This window comes from Lipotes vexillifer, unplaced genomic scaffold (genome assembly GCF_000442215.2).
Source record: "Lipotes vexillifer unplaced genomic scaffold, Lipotes_vexillifer_v1.1 scaffold647, whole genome shotgun sequence".
NCBI classification, from domain to species: domain Eukaryota; kingdom Metazoa; phylum Chordata; class Mammalia; order Artiodactyla; family Lipotidae; genus Lipotes; species Lipotes vexillifer.
The window spans coordinates 66,444-82,728 of NW_006793865.1; the positions used below are offsets into that span (position 1 = coordinate 66,444).

At 38.5% G+C, this 16,285-nt stretch overlaps 1 protein-coding gene across 1 annotated transcript in view; it reads right to left on the minus strand.

Annotated features, from left to right (window-relative positions):
• SPEF2 (sperm flagellar and cilia associated 2) overlaps positions 1 to 16,285 on the minus strand; it is a gene marked incomplete at its 3' end in the record, with an annotated part of 107,407 nt that overhangs the window by 65,741 nt on the left and 25,381 nt on the right. The window contains exons 5-7 of the mRNA XM_007466842.1: positions 14,544 to 14,608; positions 9,741 to 9,927; positions 1,454 to 1,642 (exon numbers count right to left, since the gene is read on the minus strand). Coding sequence (XP_007466904.1) covers positions 1,454 to 1,642; positions 9,741 to 9,927; positions 14,544 to 14,608 — 441 coding nt within the window. The remainder of the gene's footprint in view (positions 1 to 1,453; positions 1,643 to 9,740; positions 9,928 to 14,543; positions 14,609 to 16,285) is intronic.

Sequence of the window (16,285 nt, forward strand, 5' to 3'; positions counted from 1 at the left end):
AAAAAAAAAAAAAAAAGAAAAAAAGAGAGAGAGAGAGATGAAACAATTATCCAGATAAGTCGGCTATTAAAGACACTTGAGGTCATGCAGGTCAAGTTCATGGCATATGGCTCCGCGCTCTCCTCCTGACGTTTTGGCTCTGCCTGCTCTACAAGGGCAAAAGCACCATTTTCCTGACTCTGGAGAACACTGTACTTTCCAAATGACATTTCTCAAAATTGCATAATTCTGGCAAAAAATGTGTTCCACTTTCATGGAATATCACAGTGGAAACCATGATGCGGATAAACAAAGCATTGCCTTCCTATTTTCTGTAAGGTTTTCTCTTCTGCTCAGCCTGGTTTTATGAATATTTTATGACAATAAAGACAGGCTATCTAAAATGCCACTCACATGAGCTTTATATTTCTTCAATCACATCTGGCTTAACAGACTGAATAAATTTGAAACCACCCCAAGAGGAACAAGACAAGAAGTGATTCATATAAATCCCTTGATAAAATAAATCTATTTTGGTTATTAGAACTGTACATATAAAGATAAGGAAGATGTTAACATATCAAATAACTAAAAGATTAGATAATTTGATTTTCAGAGTTATAAAGGGCCTAGACACAATGATACCATGGTGGCCAAGAGCATACCTGGCACCCAAATCTTGGCTTCTGTAACCATTCTCAACTACAGTGAACCAGGGTACCCTAGAAAAATGGCTTGTTCTAATTCTGAGGAGGGAATAGTACAGTATGGGCCTGGGAAATCTTGTTTTACCAGAAAGCAAGGAATTGCTTATTCAAGACTAAGGGTGTCTTATAAAAAGGAGGCAGCTTGAAAGTGCTCTCACTGCCTGAAAATAGTTTTCACTTAGAATAATGAACACCAAATAACATTCCAGTGAACTTTAAAGAAAAAGAAAGTCCTTTATGCGTCTCGAAAACAAGAGTAATGACTCAAGGAAACAAAATATAGATTATCATTCATTGTTTTTGACAGCACACTTTATACCTGAAGAAAATGGAATAATGCACTTAAGATATTCAAGGAAAGAAAATGTGAACTAAGGATTTTATATACAACAAAACTGACGAGTATAAAAGGCACATACTGTTATCAATATGCAAGCACTCAGGGAATATTGTTCCCATGAGCTGTTCTTGAGGAATCTACTGGAGAGCTTCAGACAACAGAAATGACCAGAGAGATGTGGACATAAGGACTGGGGGTGAGCATTAAATATTTGTAGAATCAAGACTGAAGGGAGAGAGTATAGTAGGTAGATGCTATGTGTGCTGTCAGTGCGGTTGTACAAAGATAAAAATGGGGAGATAATAGATCATACAAAAAATTAACTCATTAAATGATTGGCATCTAAATGCAGCCTTGTTTACCTTGACTTGGTAGAGGAAGGATCAAAAGTAACCTTAGGAGGATTTTTAAGGGATATATTGTTTACCGCTTCTCGATCGAGAGCATCCTGGAAATCTTTAAGCCGTCTTTCCTCGTATTGTTTTTCTCTGAAAATTCTGTTTTGCCGTAAAACTTCCTTTTCGTGCCGAACGTGCATGAGCTGCACGGCGATCCTGCGCTCCTGCTGGGACTGTCGCATCAGCCGGTTGATCAGCTGCTCCTCCCGATAAGCCTCCTGGAAACACAATTGCGAGAGCCAATCATTTGTCAAGGTGATGTCCACATTTCCCGCTGGGCTGAGAAGCCTACACGTAAACCATGTGTAAAAGGCATAGTATTCACCTGTAGAATTGATATTCTGCTATTTGATTTAAATTTGAACATGGTAAAAATTGAGTTATAAAAATGAAAATTTCCACCGACAGTTGTATAATTTTGGTATCCAGAAACACATGGTTTTGCAACTCCTTATTCTAAATGAATTATTACTTCCTTTCAAATCGGATCAAAAAATAGATTAGGTAATTTTTTTCAAGGTTTTACAAACAAAGGGTGTAATTCTCCATTTATAAGCATGTTTTCAGAAACTTGGAATTGTGCTATATGCACTCTTAACATAAAAACTAGTTGTAAAAACAAATGCAGACATTGTCTGGCTGAGGACGGCAGATCTGCTTAGTTCCCAGGGGGGCCATCTCAGTTCCTACATGATAGACTGGGCAGATTGGAGAAGAGGCTAAGGGGAAATGACCTACAGTTTATCTTAGAAAATCTGAGTGGTTGTAACCTGAGAGAGAAACTAGATGCACTCTCTTGGCTCCCTTGGCTATTTTAAGAGAACCGAAGGGGAACCAGTGAACAGTGGAAGAAGCATCAAACTGGGAATCAGAGTCCCTTGCCAGTGCAGCCCCAGCTGTACCATTAACTGGCTTGCAGCCTTGGGCAAGTAACTCGGATTTTCCGGGCCTATTTCTTGACAGGGGAAATGGAGGGTTTGGGTAGAAGATGATCTCCAAGGCATCTTCAAGCTCTCTCACTCTGTCTAAACAGAGACACCATGTGGAAGGAGGCCATAATTAAAGTTCTCCAGGGAGAAGACTTAGAAGAACATCTAACTAAACACTGGGGTTGTCCATTTAACACTCAACAATCGAATTGTTCAGGAAGAAAATCTGGCCTCACTAGTGACACTGTTTCAGATTGTGGGAGAAATACTATATATATGTTCAGAATCAAGATACAAATAACAATAACACTCTGTGGAAAATACTAAAACTTGAACTTGGGGATTATATAAATATGTAGTTTAAATAAAATTCAATTGAAAGTAAATATGAAATTTTTTCTGTTATTAATATATCAGATAAGAATAAAATGATGAACAACTTTGAAACGTATGTCTCATCTAGTTAAAACATTCTAGAAGCTTTAATGTTAATCATTTGTTTCTTTTGAGGTCCAATAGTGGAGGTGAGGCAAAATGTAAAAATGGCCACAGATTCTTCAGTTTTCTTCATCCACAGCCTCCAATGTTATCCTGCAGATATTCCCATCAGAAAGTAGAATCTATTTCTTTACTCCTTAAATATGGGGTATGGGGTGACCTCTGACTTGAACTCACCAATGGGACATTAGAAAAATAAAACAAAACAAAACACTTGTGGTCTGACTTTCTTAATTCTCTTGCCACCCTTGCCACTGTCACCACAGTTTCTGCTCAGCTAGAAAATGAGAAACCATAGAGAGACACCAGCCTTCTCAGCTGGAACTAATGAAACTCTTCCAAGTCCGCCAGCCTCAGCCAACCCACCAGCTGACCAAAGACATCTGAGAGAAGCCAGGTAAGACCAAGAAAAGGCATTTATCTGAATCCAGCCCAAACTGCCTACCACATTTGGGGGTGGTTTGCGATAGTCACAGCCGTATTTTTAAAATGTAGAGCCTTGATTTATTATTCCAAGTGAATTCTATATTGAATTTGGAATATATTCTATATTTGTCTGTGTCTACACGGCAAGGCAATTTGGTTGTTGAGATGAGAGCTGGTCATTCTGACCCTGATGAAGAACTGGGTTGGTCAGATATGTCTTGGTTATTGCTTAGATGACAACACATTATGATTAAAAAGGAAAAGAAAAGAAATTACTGTTGAATGGCTGAGTCAATGCTATGTATATGAAGCTTCAGTATGAAGAACCATCAAGTGTGTTAAGACCTGCAACCAAAAGTTGAGTGGAAAAGATTCTTTTTTTGTTCCGTCGTACAAGTAGTTCATGTTTTAGAAACATACTTTTTCCCAAAGTTTCATTACAATTTGGGACACATTTTCTCATAGAAAAATATGTTACGGTTAAGTGTTTAGGGCAGCCTACAGATGCCTGTTTAACCCTTAACATAGATGAAATAGTCTACATCTGCAATAAATAAAATAGAAAATAAGAGAAGTCACATTTCTCTTTTCAGTATATTTAATCATATTTGGGGAAGACTTATAGATACACAATCCAAAACATGCTCAGTTTGATTGCCAAGACCTCTGCCTTTCCCATGAGTTGGAGCTAGGAGCTTGCTCTGGTGCATACCATTGCTTTAATTCTCCAAAGATGCCCGAGCGGCTCTCCTGGAGGAATGGAGCATGGCAGGAAAGACATGGAAGCTAAGTATTCTTCTAGTTAAGAGATGGGGGAGGTGTCTGGTGTTCAAATGTCAGTTCCAAGGAAATAATCCAGAAAAGGTTCTGGGAAGGTAGAGATAGGTGCGCTGGAATGAATCCCAAGAACAAGCTAAGATGCTGGCCAAATGATCACACTACCAGTTGGGAGTATGATTTTCACGGTCTGAAAATCTTCACTTAAATGCCTATGAAGTACTTAAACTCAACGAGTCCCAAACTAAACTCACTAAATCCCCTTTAGACCTGGTCCTCCCCCAGTATTTCCCCGTCTCCATTGATGACACTATAAACCTATGACTTGTTGACCTAAAATGTTAGGGTCATCCTAAGTCCATTCCTCTTGTCACCCTAATACAATTCTTGAAGAAGTAGTCTATTTTGCCTCCTATGTATGGTTTTAAATCACTGTCTACTCCATTCGGTACCTATTGACACTGCCCATTGACACCCCATAGTGGACAACATCAGCCCCTCCCCATAACTTGCCTTCCCCCCCCATCCCTCTCCAGAATCTATCCTCTAAAAAAGTTAAAGTGATCCTTCTAACCTTAAGTCTCATCATTTCATTCACATAATGACATCTCTTTATGGATAACTAGGCAAGATAGCAACCTGAGCACAGATCTCTGGCTCTCTCTTTATAAGCCCAACTAAAACAAGGGTCTGTAAACTCCAGGGGGAGACTGCAATGACTTGGAGGCCGGAGAAGATATTATGAGGCATTTCTGATAGATTCACTGCGAATGGAGCCAAATCAAAGTATCCAGGGCTGACACAAGATTCATGTCACGCTCCCGAGAAGCAGCAGATACTTGAGGGAAGCAGAGGAAATGCTAACCCTGACAAGTACCATTTTCTCTTTGGAGGAGAGGAGGATGGATGGGAAGGCAGACCATGGTGCACATTCCACCACTGTGGAGCAGAGGCACTTGGGTCAGCGGCACAGGGAGGCGGGGACACTTAATGGGAAGGAAGCAGTGGGAGCGGAGGTCCCTTGCTGCATGACCCAGCCTGGTTCTAGATGTAGCAGCTTCCCCAGACACAGAGAAGAAGTACCACAGAGAGGAGCTCCCTTGGTGGAAATATCATAAGTTGGAACACCGACTTCCTTCAATGTCTCTTAGGTTGCCGGATCCCTGAACAGATCTCCAGCTAGAGCCTTAAAAAATCAATGCTAAGAGCATCCTGGTTGAAAGTGAGGAAAGCTAGAAAGAATTCGTTCACCCCACTTTCTAGGTAAATATCAATCATGGATTATAAGCAGAAAAAGAGAAAGAAAAAACCTAGCAGCCAACACACAACTGTTTTGTAAAATAAATGAAAGTGTGTTCAAAATCCCATTGCTAGTTAATGAAACTTGAAATAGGTAGCTATTTTAAAATCTACTTTTTAATCATCTAATTTTCATAATTTGTCATTCTTTTAATTAAAAGAGTGACTATCAAGCTGACTGAGTAAAAATATATGTGAATCTGAAGTAAGAAATAACCTTTTAGTACAAAGATGGCAGAGTTATTCTCTGAATTTTTCACTAGGAAAGGAGTGACCGCATGGATAGACAGTTTCATACTTACATGAAGCTTGGATCTCCCTTCAGTTAACAGAACCACTGAGCAGATCAGATGTAGTCAGGTGAATAAAAGAAGTATCTTCAAATGGTCTCTCACATTTCAGTCATACAGATTTGTCCTATTTACTTTAACAACTCAAATCACCTTCCTCCCCAAGTGCATTCCTCTTACCATCTTCTGTATCACAGCAAATGACTCCTCCATCCACTCAGCTGCCCAAGCCAGACACTGGGCCCCTCATCCCGTGTTTTCACTCCCCCATGTCTAATGAATCAGTAAGTCCCACTGATTTTACTTCTAAAATAGCTCCTGAAGCCACTTCTCTCCCTCACTACTGCCACTCCCCTAAATTTAAACGGGGATAGTTTCTTACCTGGATTAGAGCAACAGTTATAACTTGGTTAGCCCTCATGTAATCTGTTCTTAAAACTAAAGCCAGAGCGATCTTTCTATAAGGCAAATCTAGCCTTGTCACTCTTGCTCCCCTTTGCACTCAGGATAAAGTCTCCTATTTGCCTCTTTATATCTTACAAGGCCCATTATGATTTGACCTCTGGTGACTCCTGCCTGATGACATTTAGTTTGCTAAAAGCCCTGAGCCTTTCCATATGATATTCTCTCTGGAGACACAGTTTGCCTTCCACCATTTTGGCTTCTGCTGGAAACTAACCCCCATCCCCACCCCCTAAAATCACCCCCACCTTCAATTAGCTAACTCTGACCCTTCCTCATGCTTCTGTGCTATCCCCCTCCAGAAATCATCTCTGAACCAGGCCAGGGCTGGACTTCCCTCCCATGTGTCACCTGTCCCTCCCATCACCCTCATGGCACCTCCACACTCCAATGTAGTTGCTTGTTTACAGATCCTCTCCCAAACAGCAAGGTCTGTGAGAGCAGATTTCCCATTATTCTTTTTCACTGTTGTATCCCGGGACTAGGACAAGTCCCCAGAGCACAGAGGAGGTTCAGTAAATATGTGTTCAACATAAGAGTTGATCAGTGATTCTCAATCTATAGCTGCATCAAATCACCTAGCGGGCCTGTTAACACGGATGATGGGACCTAATTATTCACATTCCTAAAAGTTTCCTGCTTATGCTCATGTTATTGGTCCAAGAATCACACTTTGAGAACCACTGGAGTAGATCAAACTGAGAGGACTAACTAATTTTCTATGTTTTCATTTAAAAGTTCCCTTTTTGATAGTATCAACTGATATAGAAAAAACATTTGAAACAATTCAGTATCCTTCCATGATAAAAATTCTCAACAAATTAGGTATAGAAGGAATGTAACTCAACATAATAAAGGTCATATATGATAAGCTCACAGTTAACATCATACCTAAAGGTATGATGCTAAAAGCTTTTAGATTTTCAGCATTCCTCTAAGATCAAAAATAAGACAAGTATGCCCACTCTCACCACTTCTATTGGTACTGGAAGTCCTAACCAGGGAAACTGGCAAGAAAGAGAAAGAAAAGGCATCCAAATCAGAAAGGAAGAGGTAAAACGTCTCTGTTTGCAGATGACATGATCTTACATATAGAAAACTCTAAAGACTGACTAAAAAAAAAATGTTAGAACCAAAAAACAAATTCAGTAGTTTCAGTATACAAAATAAACATATAAAAATCATTTGCATTCCTACACACTAAAAATGAACTATCTGAAATGAAATTAAGGAAACAATCCCATTTACAATAGCATCAAAAATAATAAAATATTTAACAATAAATTCAACCAAGGAGGCAAAAGATCCACACTGAAAACTATAAAACATTAATTGAAAGAACTGAAGAAGACACAAATAAATGGAAAAGATATCCCATGTTCCAGGATTGGAAGAATTAATAATGTTAAAATGCCCATAATACCTAGAGTGATCTACAGATTCAATGCAATTCCTATCAAAATTCCAATGGCGTTTTTTACAGAAATAGGAAAACAATACTAAAATTCATATGGAGCCACAAAAGACTTCAAACAGCCAAAGCAATCTTGAGTAAGAAGAACAGAACTGTAGGCATCACACTTCCTGATTTCAAAATACATTACAGGGATGCAGTATTCAAAACAGCATGGCACGGACATAAAAACAGACATATAGGGCTTCCCTGGTGGCGCAGTGGTTGAGAGTCCGCCTGCTGATGCAGGGGACGTGAGTTTGTGCCCCAGTCCAGGAGGATCCCACATGCCGCGGAGTGGCTAGGCCCGTAAGCCATGGCCACTGAGCCTGCACATCCAGAGCCTGTGCTCTGCAACGGGAGAGGCCACAACAGTGAGAGGCTTGCATACCAAAAAACAAAAACAAAAACAAAAACAAAAACAACAAAAAAACCCAGATATATAGACCAGTGAAAGAGAAGAAAGAGCCCAGAAATAAATCTACATATGTACAGTCAATTGATCTTCAATAAGGGTGCCAAGGCTATACAATGGGGAAAGGACAGTCTCTACAACAAATGGTGCTGGGAAAACTGGATATCCACATGCAGGAGAATGATACTGTACCCTTATCTCACACCATATATAAAAATCAATTTAAAATGGATTAGAGACTTACACATAAGACTTAAAACTATAAAACTACTAGAAGCAAATATAGGGAAAAACATTTCTTGGCACTAGTCTAGGCAATTATTTTTTTAACGTGACCCCAAAAGTACAGGCAACAAAAGTAAAAATAGACAAGTGGGATTTGATCTAGCTAAAAATTCTGCACAGAAAAGGAGACAATCGAAAGAGTGAAGAGGCAACCTACAAATGGGGGAAATTACTATTTGCGAACCATACATTTTGGTTAATATCCAAAATATGTAAGGAATTCAAATAACTCAATAGCCAAATACCAAATAACCCAATTTAACAAATGGTCAATGGACCTGAACAGACATTTCCCAAAAGAAGACAAACAAATGGCCAACGGGTATTTGAAAAGATGATCAACGTTACTAATCAACAGAGAAATGAAAATCCAAACCAAATAAGATATCACCTCATATCTGTTAGAATGGCTATTATCAAAAAATATAAAATAAAAGCAAGAATGTGGTGAAAAGGGAACCCTTGTAAACTGTTGGTGGGAATGTAAATTGGTACAGCCACTATGGAAAACTGGATAGTGTTTACTTGAAAAATTAGAAATAGAACTACCATATGACCCAGGAATCCTACTTCTGGTACATATCCAAAGGAAATGAAATCAGTATCTCAGAGAGATGTTTACACCCCCATGTTCGCTGCAGCGCTATTCACAGTGGCCATGATATAGAAACAACCTAAGTGTCCATTGATGGGTGAATGGATAAAGAAAATGTGAGACACAAACATACACACATATGTGTGTGTGTATATATGGAATACTGTCAGCCTTAAAAAAGAAGAAAATCCTGTCAGTTGTGACAACATGTTTGAACTTGGAGGACATTATGTTAAATGAAATAAGCCAGACATAGAAAGACAAATACTGCATGATCTCACTTAAATGTGGAATCTAAAAAAGTTGAACTTGTAAAAATAGATCTTAAGTATTCTCACCAAATACACACACAAAAATGGTAACTATTTTTTTTTTTTTTTGGTGAGGTGATGGGTGTGTTAATTAGTTTGATTATGGTAATCATTTCACAATGTATTCATATATCAAAACATCACATTATACATCTTAAATATATACAATTTTTATTTGTCAATTATACCTAATAAAACTGGGATGAAAAGTTTCCTTTTACCTCTAAGATATACATGGCTGACATAGATTTTAGATTCCTATTTTGTCAGTATTTTTTATTGTGGTAAAATATGCATAACATAAAATTTACCATTTCAATTCATTTTTAAGTGTACAATTCAATGTACAATTAAGTAAATTCACAAGGCTGTATAACCATTACCAGATTTTAGATTCTTTAGTAAATGTTTTATGTAGATTTGTTTTCTGAATGTTATTTGCTATTATGATGTGAGGCTGTGACATTGATTCAGAGTAGCACATAATACATACGTAAGATACACATGTGTGTATAAAAGACTACATTTTGTAAAATCTTCCAGAACTATTATTCAATCAACAATGAAATATCTTACCTCTTGTGCTTCGTGGGCTATTAACTGGTCCATCAAGAGTCTCCGCCGTCTTTTCTCCCTTTGCTCTCGTGCAAAAGCATCTTCTTCGAGGCGCTTCTGGATTTTTTTAATGTAGTCATCATCCGAGTAAGTGTTTAACAAATCAGCGGTTGTCTGGCCTGTTGTATCTAAAGAAGTCTTGGATGCACTAAGGACAATAGTTTTTATTTAAATTTTAAAAAATAACTCAATCACACACCACTACTTGTGACTGTGGGGGAAGACCTCTGGAGATGGCTCCCTTGAGTGCTCTGTTCATTTACTAATACAAGTATCGAAGCAAATATTAGAACTTCAGTGTGGGATCCACAGCTTATCAACAGATTCCGTTTGCCTCACCCCATTTCTGGACTCTGTATCTGTGAGGTCCTTAGCATAGCCTTCTTTCTAGGCCTGGCGCCTACTTACTTACTCTTTTACTTCTCATGACCTTCACTGTGCCCAGAGATTCTGGATTTCTCTCCCTCTTCTTCCTGCTGGCTCTAGGCCTTCTGCCTCCCCTGCTTGGAGTCAAGAGTGAGGCAATATTGATAACCCAAGTGTCAGGGAAGGCATATTTCTACAAGAGTCGGCCAGGTACACTAATGTGAGGACCCTGAGAGTACCTCCATGGATGGTTCTGTCCACTACAACTCTCCTCTCACCTATGTGAATGCAAGTTGCTCTATGAGCTCCCGGTAACTTTCTGACTCCTTAGGGCAGCAGCCCAGCTCTTACCAGAAGCTCAGCAGTGGATAGTTGACTTGCACCACGGGTCTGACCTAGCCTCTTGCCCAAGTCCTGGAGACCCAAGTGAGAAGATCTACCTTGGGGCTCTTGTCCTACCTCATGTCCAGAACTCACAGATCAGGAAGAGTTGGTGGTCTCACCAACAGAAAGCAAACACACTCAATTTAGTGAGGCAAATGGTGGCTTAGTACAGAATTTATAGATTCATTCAAAAGTTGCCTTTAAAAGTAAAAGATACATTTTTATGTACCTAAGGATCAAATGATCAGTTCTCATCGGCATACTCTTTAAAAAATAAAAAGAATACAACAGTACAATGGTATAAGATAAAACGTTACTTGCCAAGAAATAATGACTTTTAGTATTATGAATAATTATTATTCTTAATGTCATAAGTTATTGATGTGTTCAGTTTAAAATAAAACTTATAATCTTATTCAAAAGACAAGGACACATTATTATGGTATGCAGGGATTAAACAGTCATTAATTCTCATATAGACAGAAGTGTTCTTATAAAAGCATAGCTAATTCATGTTTAATGAATAATCACACGTGTTGTTTTTAATCTGAGGCCATGCAGTTTCATTAAATCAAACATCAAAATCATTTACATAGTTGAATTAAAATTCTTAAATTATAATTAGTTCTGTTTAATAATCACATATTTACGGTACGGATATTTTATCATAGTTCATTATTTGTACATTTGCCTCTTCCAGTTGAACTCTGAGCGCAGAAGAAAAGTATCCTAGTTTACTCTCCTGTGTACCTGTGCCTAATAGTCCTGACATGTAGCTAATGTCTGCTAAATTTCAAATAATATGCTAAGAAGCACTATACAAGTGTAATATAACTTAAAAAATCACACATTGAAATTCTGGTTATTTTATCAGCAGGGGCTCAACCTTCGATTGTATTCTGTCACTGAGAGTCACTGAGCAGAAATTGTGTAGCTAACAAAGCCTCAGTAAGATCAAAGACAAATTTTAACCCTATTTATTTATTAAGATTTAGTGCAATTAAGTATTTATGAAAATTGTGTGGCATAACTGTTTCAGATCCTTCATCAAAATCCTTACTATATTTTTACTTAAATGTGCTGTTTAAAAGATTTTGCCTCAGATTGAGCATGGGTTAATAGCTCTCTCAACACTGTATTTATGTCACCAACAATACACTTAAGATACTGGTTCTCCTTTATTCATCAATCAGTCTGTCCAACCATCCATACATATACCCATCTGCTGTCTTATGCCAATTAAAGCCTGAAGAAAGCTATGTGATATTTACATGAATAAATATTCATTTTACTGAGATGTGGGTTTCTTGAGGGCAATAATTATGTTTTCTTTATATCTGTTTGCTTGCCAGGCCTCCATAGAGTTAATCATTGTACATGTATGAATTATTAGTGATAGGAACCTTGGCCAAATTTGTGTATATATATAAGCAATTGCTAGAAGGAGACTAAGGTAAATCTGTGAATCCAAATGTCAGATTACAGCAGTCAACAGCCTCAGCTAAAGAAACAAATAGGAGATGCCATTTATTATTTGTCTTAAAAAATAAAGAAATAGTTCATGTGGGGAAAAAGCAGCAGTGGTTGTTCTTGCATTGCTCTCACTGAGACATCATTTCATTATTTCACAAAAGAGAAAAGATAGACTTTGAAGTGACATCCCTGGGAAAGTCTTTCAAAGGCAGGCTGTGAAAGGGACAGCTGTAGAAATTGCTCCTAAGGTCAACCCAAGAGGTGATTTTAGTGCTCTCTGTCATCAAGTAATGTGAAGTTTCTGGAAAAGCCCAGAACATGCTTGATTCTAAGCTAAGGATTCAGAATGAACCAAAGAAGCAGTGGTCAATAACAGAGATTAAGAATGGCCAAATTGTACCATAGCTTTTTTTTCTTTAAAAATTTGCTCTAGACCAGCGCTTCTCAACATTTTTTATTTGGGGGGTCCATCAGAAAAAATGTCCCTTGTGAAGTGTACTGGAAGGGGTTTGGAGTCACAGATGGGGCTGCTCACAGCCACAGGTGACTGGTCCAGGGACTCTAGCTGCCCCAGGTCCTACCCTGCTACTCTGAGAAGTGAGGATGTCCATATCTCATGGGCCTGCAGGGGTAAATCTCTGGCAAGACCAAGTGGAGGCTTCTGCAGAGAAAGGACTTGTGATAGACACTGCTATTTCCCTCCCTTTTCCCTGGAAACAGAGCCACGGTTTTATTCAGGAAAACAACTTACCCAGCTAAAGTCTACAATTCCCAGCCTCCCATTCTGCTAGGTATGGCCATGTGACTGAATTCTGACTAATAAGGCATAAGCATAAATGTTATATGGGGCTTCTCGGAAGGCTCGTATAAGGAGCGATTTCAGATTGGATGTCCACTTTTTGCCTCCCCTCCTTCCTGATATTGGAACGTGGGCCAAATGGCCGGAGCCTCAGAAGCTATCTCTTATTTGCGAATGTGACTTTGAAGACAGAAACCACACATCAGGACTGTGGAACTAAAAGGAAGGCTCAGTCCTTTTTGACCTTGGAGCAGCAACACATGCCCTGGGCTGCTTACCTTCTGATTTCTATTAATATTATAGGAGAGAGAAGTAAATATCCATCTAATTTAACCCACTCTGGTTTCGGGGTTTCTAAGCTAACTGATAGAGAGGCCTAGGGTTCAGGTTGGGTTGGGAAGGCAATGAGGATCAGGGTGAGTGTTTGTACAGGAAGGATCTTTAAAAGATTGAACCACAGACAGGGCTAGGACACTAATGAATCAAAATGGATGCTGGTACAGGGATTGGGAGATGCTGTTGTGCTTGGTGTTGATTCTGGTTGCTAAACTGTGTGGGAATCGAGGCGTCCCAAGAAAGGGGTGGGCTGCAGGGGCTGCAGAGAATACCATTCACGAAAAGCAACAGAATGTTTCAATATTTTAAGATAGTCATTCTGGTGGACACCGTCTGTTTATGTCTCCGGAGCACGTGGCTGGTGAGATGAGTGAAAGAGTTGGAAGAAGTGGAGTGGTTTCATGGGCCAAGGTCAAGGGTGGGCGTGGCTGGGGTCAGGTGGCAGCTGCATGGGGGAGTAGGCTTGGGCTGTGGTTATTTTAGGAGTGAGGTGAGCACTGATGAATATGGGGAGGGCTCAGAGTAGGACATCAGGAGTTTCTGCAGAGGGAAGGGGGAAAGGCAATTAATGTATACATTCTTCATTCTGCTTCACTTTCCTTTCACACTTGACTTCCTCACCACTCTTCCTTCTAGCTCGTTCTTATTCCTCCTCATTTGACTCTATTCCCTCTCCTCAAAAATATTAATATGGAACTGAACTATATAATTCATGTATATTTTTCTTCTTTAAGAGATTTATTTCCTATTCTATAAAACATAAAGCAGTAGAGTTTAGATAGTTTCCATGAAAAAAGTGCAGAGAAATTCAAGCTGTTCGTATATGTGTAGTCCCTAATCAATTATTTTCCGTGAGTCAATGACCCCCTAATAGGAAACAAAAGGGGAGAAGATCTTTATCTTTAGGAAAAAGAAGCCCATTAACCAGGCACTTTCTGTAAAGAACTCATTGAACTGTTTTAGTGACATTCAGTCAACAAACTCATTCAACAACTTTTTACTGCTGGTCCCTGTGCTAAATGCTGAGGATGCAACACGACAGCAACCAAACTAGAGTCTAATAATGGCTTTTTTGTGACAAATGTAAATTAAGAGTAACTTGAAAAAATGTTAGTGAGTGTTTAAAAAATGTGTGTGAACTTACAAGGGTAAGTATAACATAGAAAAATAAATTAACCTCACATCTCATAGTAGCCACTTTCCCTTTTGATTTCACAAAAATTGTTAATGAACAACTAATCTGAATTTTAGCTCATTTATCTTCCTTAATATACACTCTTAATGAAGATCCTACAAGGTGAAAATATCTTTGGAACAGCTATTTCAGGTAAATGATTTCTAAATATTCAAAAGTTAGAGTAGAACAGAATGCAGTTTTGTGATTACTGAGATAATTTGCATCCCACCTTTCTTTTGCTTGGAGATCCTTTTTTATTAATGCTTCAAACTTCTTAATCTCATTGGCCACATCCTTTAAAGGAAATTCATTATCAGTTTTTCACCTCTAAGCAAACATTGAAAATTTTCATTTACCACATTCATTCAAACTAATAAAGTGACATGCATTACTAATTCAAGCTAATTAGGAAGCAAGATCTGAAAAGCTACATTCTAGAATATTTTCCTATTCTGATTTGTTACTTTTAGACTAGGCTAAATATATCTAAAAGAAGGTGAAAATTGCCTAACCTGAATCATTCAGTTCACAAGTCTAGCTCTGACAGTACATCAAAGGGCATTTAATGAGAATAAAGATTATCAAACAGTCAGGACATGCATTGTTAATTACAATTCTTTTAAATGAGAATAAGCATGTTTTTGGACATAAATATTTCTTTTTCCTTTTTTCTTTTTTTTTTGCGGTACGCAGGCCTCTCACTGCTGTGGCCTCTCCCGTTGCGGAGCACAGACTCTGGATGCGCAGGCTCAGTGGCCATGGTTCCCGGGCCCAGCCGCTCCGCGGCGTGTGGGATCCTCCCGGACTGGGGCACGAACCCGTGTCCCCTCTGTCGGCAGGCGGACTCTCAACCACTGCGCCACCAGGGAAGCCCTGACATAAATATTTCTTTAAAATCATCTTGAGTGTTTTAAACATTTAAGGTTGTGCAACCTTACTTACACTATTAATTTGCTCTCTGAAAATTAATTTTAGCTAATCCTCTGCCTACTTCAAATCCTTATTAATAAGTTTTAATCAACTCAGGGAAACATGAGAATTAAATACTTTTACTAAAATGGGGTCAGATGAAAAGCCTCTGTGGGTAGTACTTTTTAGAATCTAACTATAGGATTTTTTAATATTAAAAAAATGTGAATTAATATAAAATGCAATGGATTTAGAAATCAGAGAGACCTCTCAATCTCTGCTTTAACAGCATTGTGTACTTGGGTAAAACATGTCAGTTTTCTGAGTCTCATTTTCCTTATCTAAAAAATGGGGAAAATAATACCCTACTTAGAGAATTATTTACAAATTAAAGATGATGTGAAGTGCCCAACCCACAACCTGGCATATAGCAGATGATCAATAAATGGTAGTCATTAATCTTCTTTCTTAAGGGAGAGAATATCCCTAACAATCATTATAGTAGTATACAGTGTAGATTGCAGGAATTATTATCAAAATGTTGTATTGTTCCCTTGTGAAACATAATGAGATTATATCCTACTGGAATGATTGACAGCTGGTATGGTCTAGTAAAATATCAATAGTGTAAGTATCTTAAATTTAAATATAATGAGAGCAAGCAAGTTGCTTAACATTTCTAGGATTCACAGAAAGACAGTGCAGCTTGGGGAGGAGGTATTGAGGAAAAGCAAATAGTAGGAATGGCACATGCATGGTATGGGTACCTGGACTGGCCCCTGTTGTACCCATGGGTATCATGACCCATTACAACAGCACCCAGTCTGGCATAGTTTGTTAGTAACCACAGAATCCACAACACAGGAGCCACACAGGTTCTGTCATTTAATAGAATTTGCCATCTCTGTCCTAAAGCTACATTCTCTGTTTCTGAACAAATAGCTATAAAATGGATTGGATATGCATATGGTGGAGGAGTTTTAAATGAGAAGGGACAATACCAGAAGTAATCTGAAAAGGAAGTAGGGAGTTCAGGGAACTCTCTATATGTTTTAGGGAAAG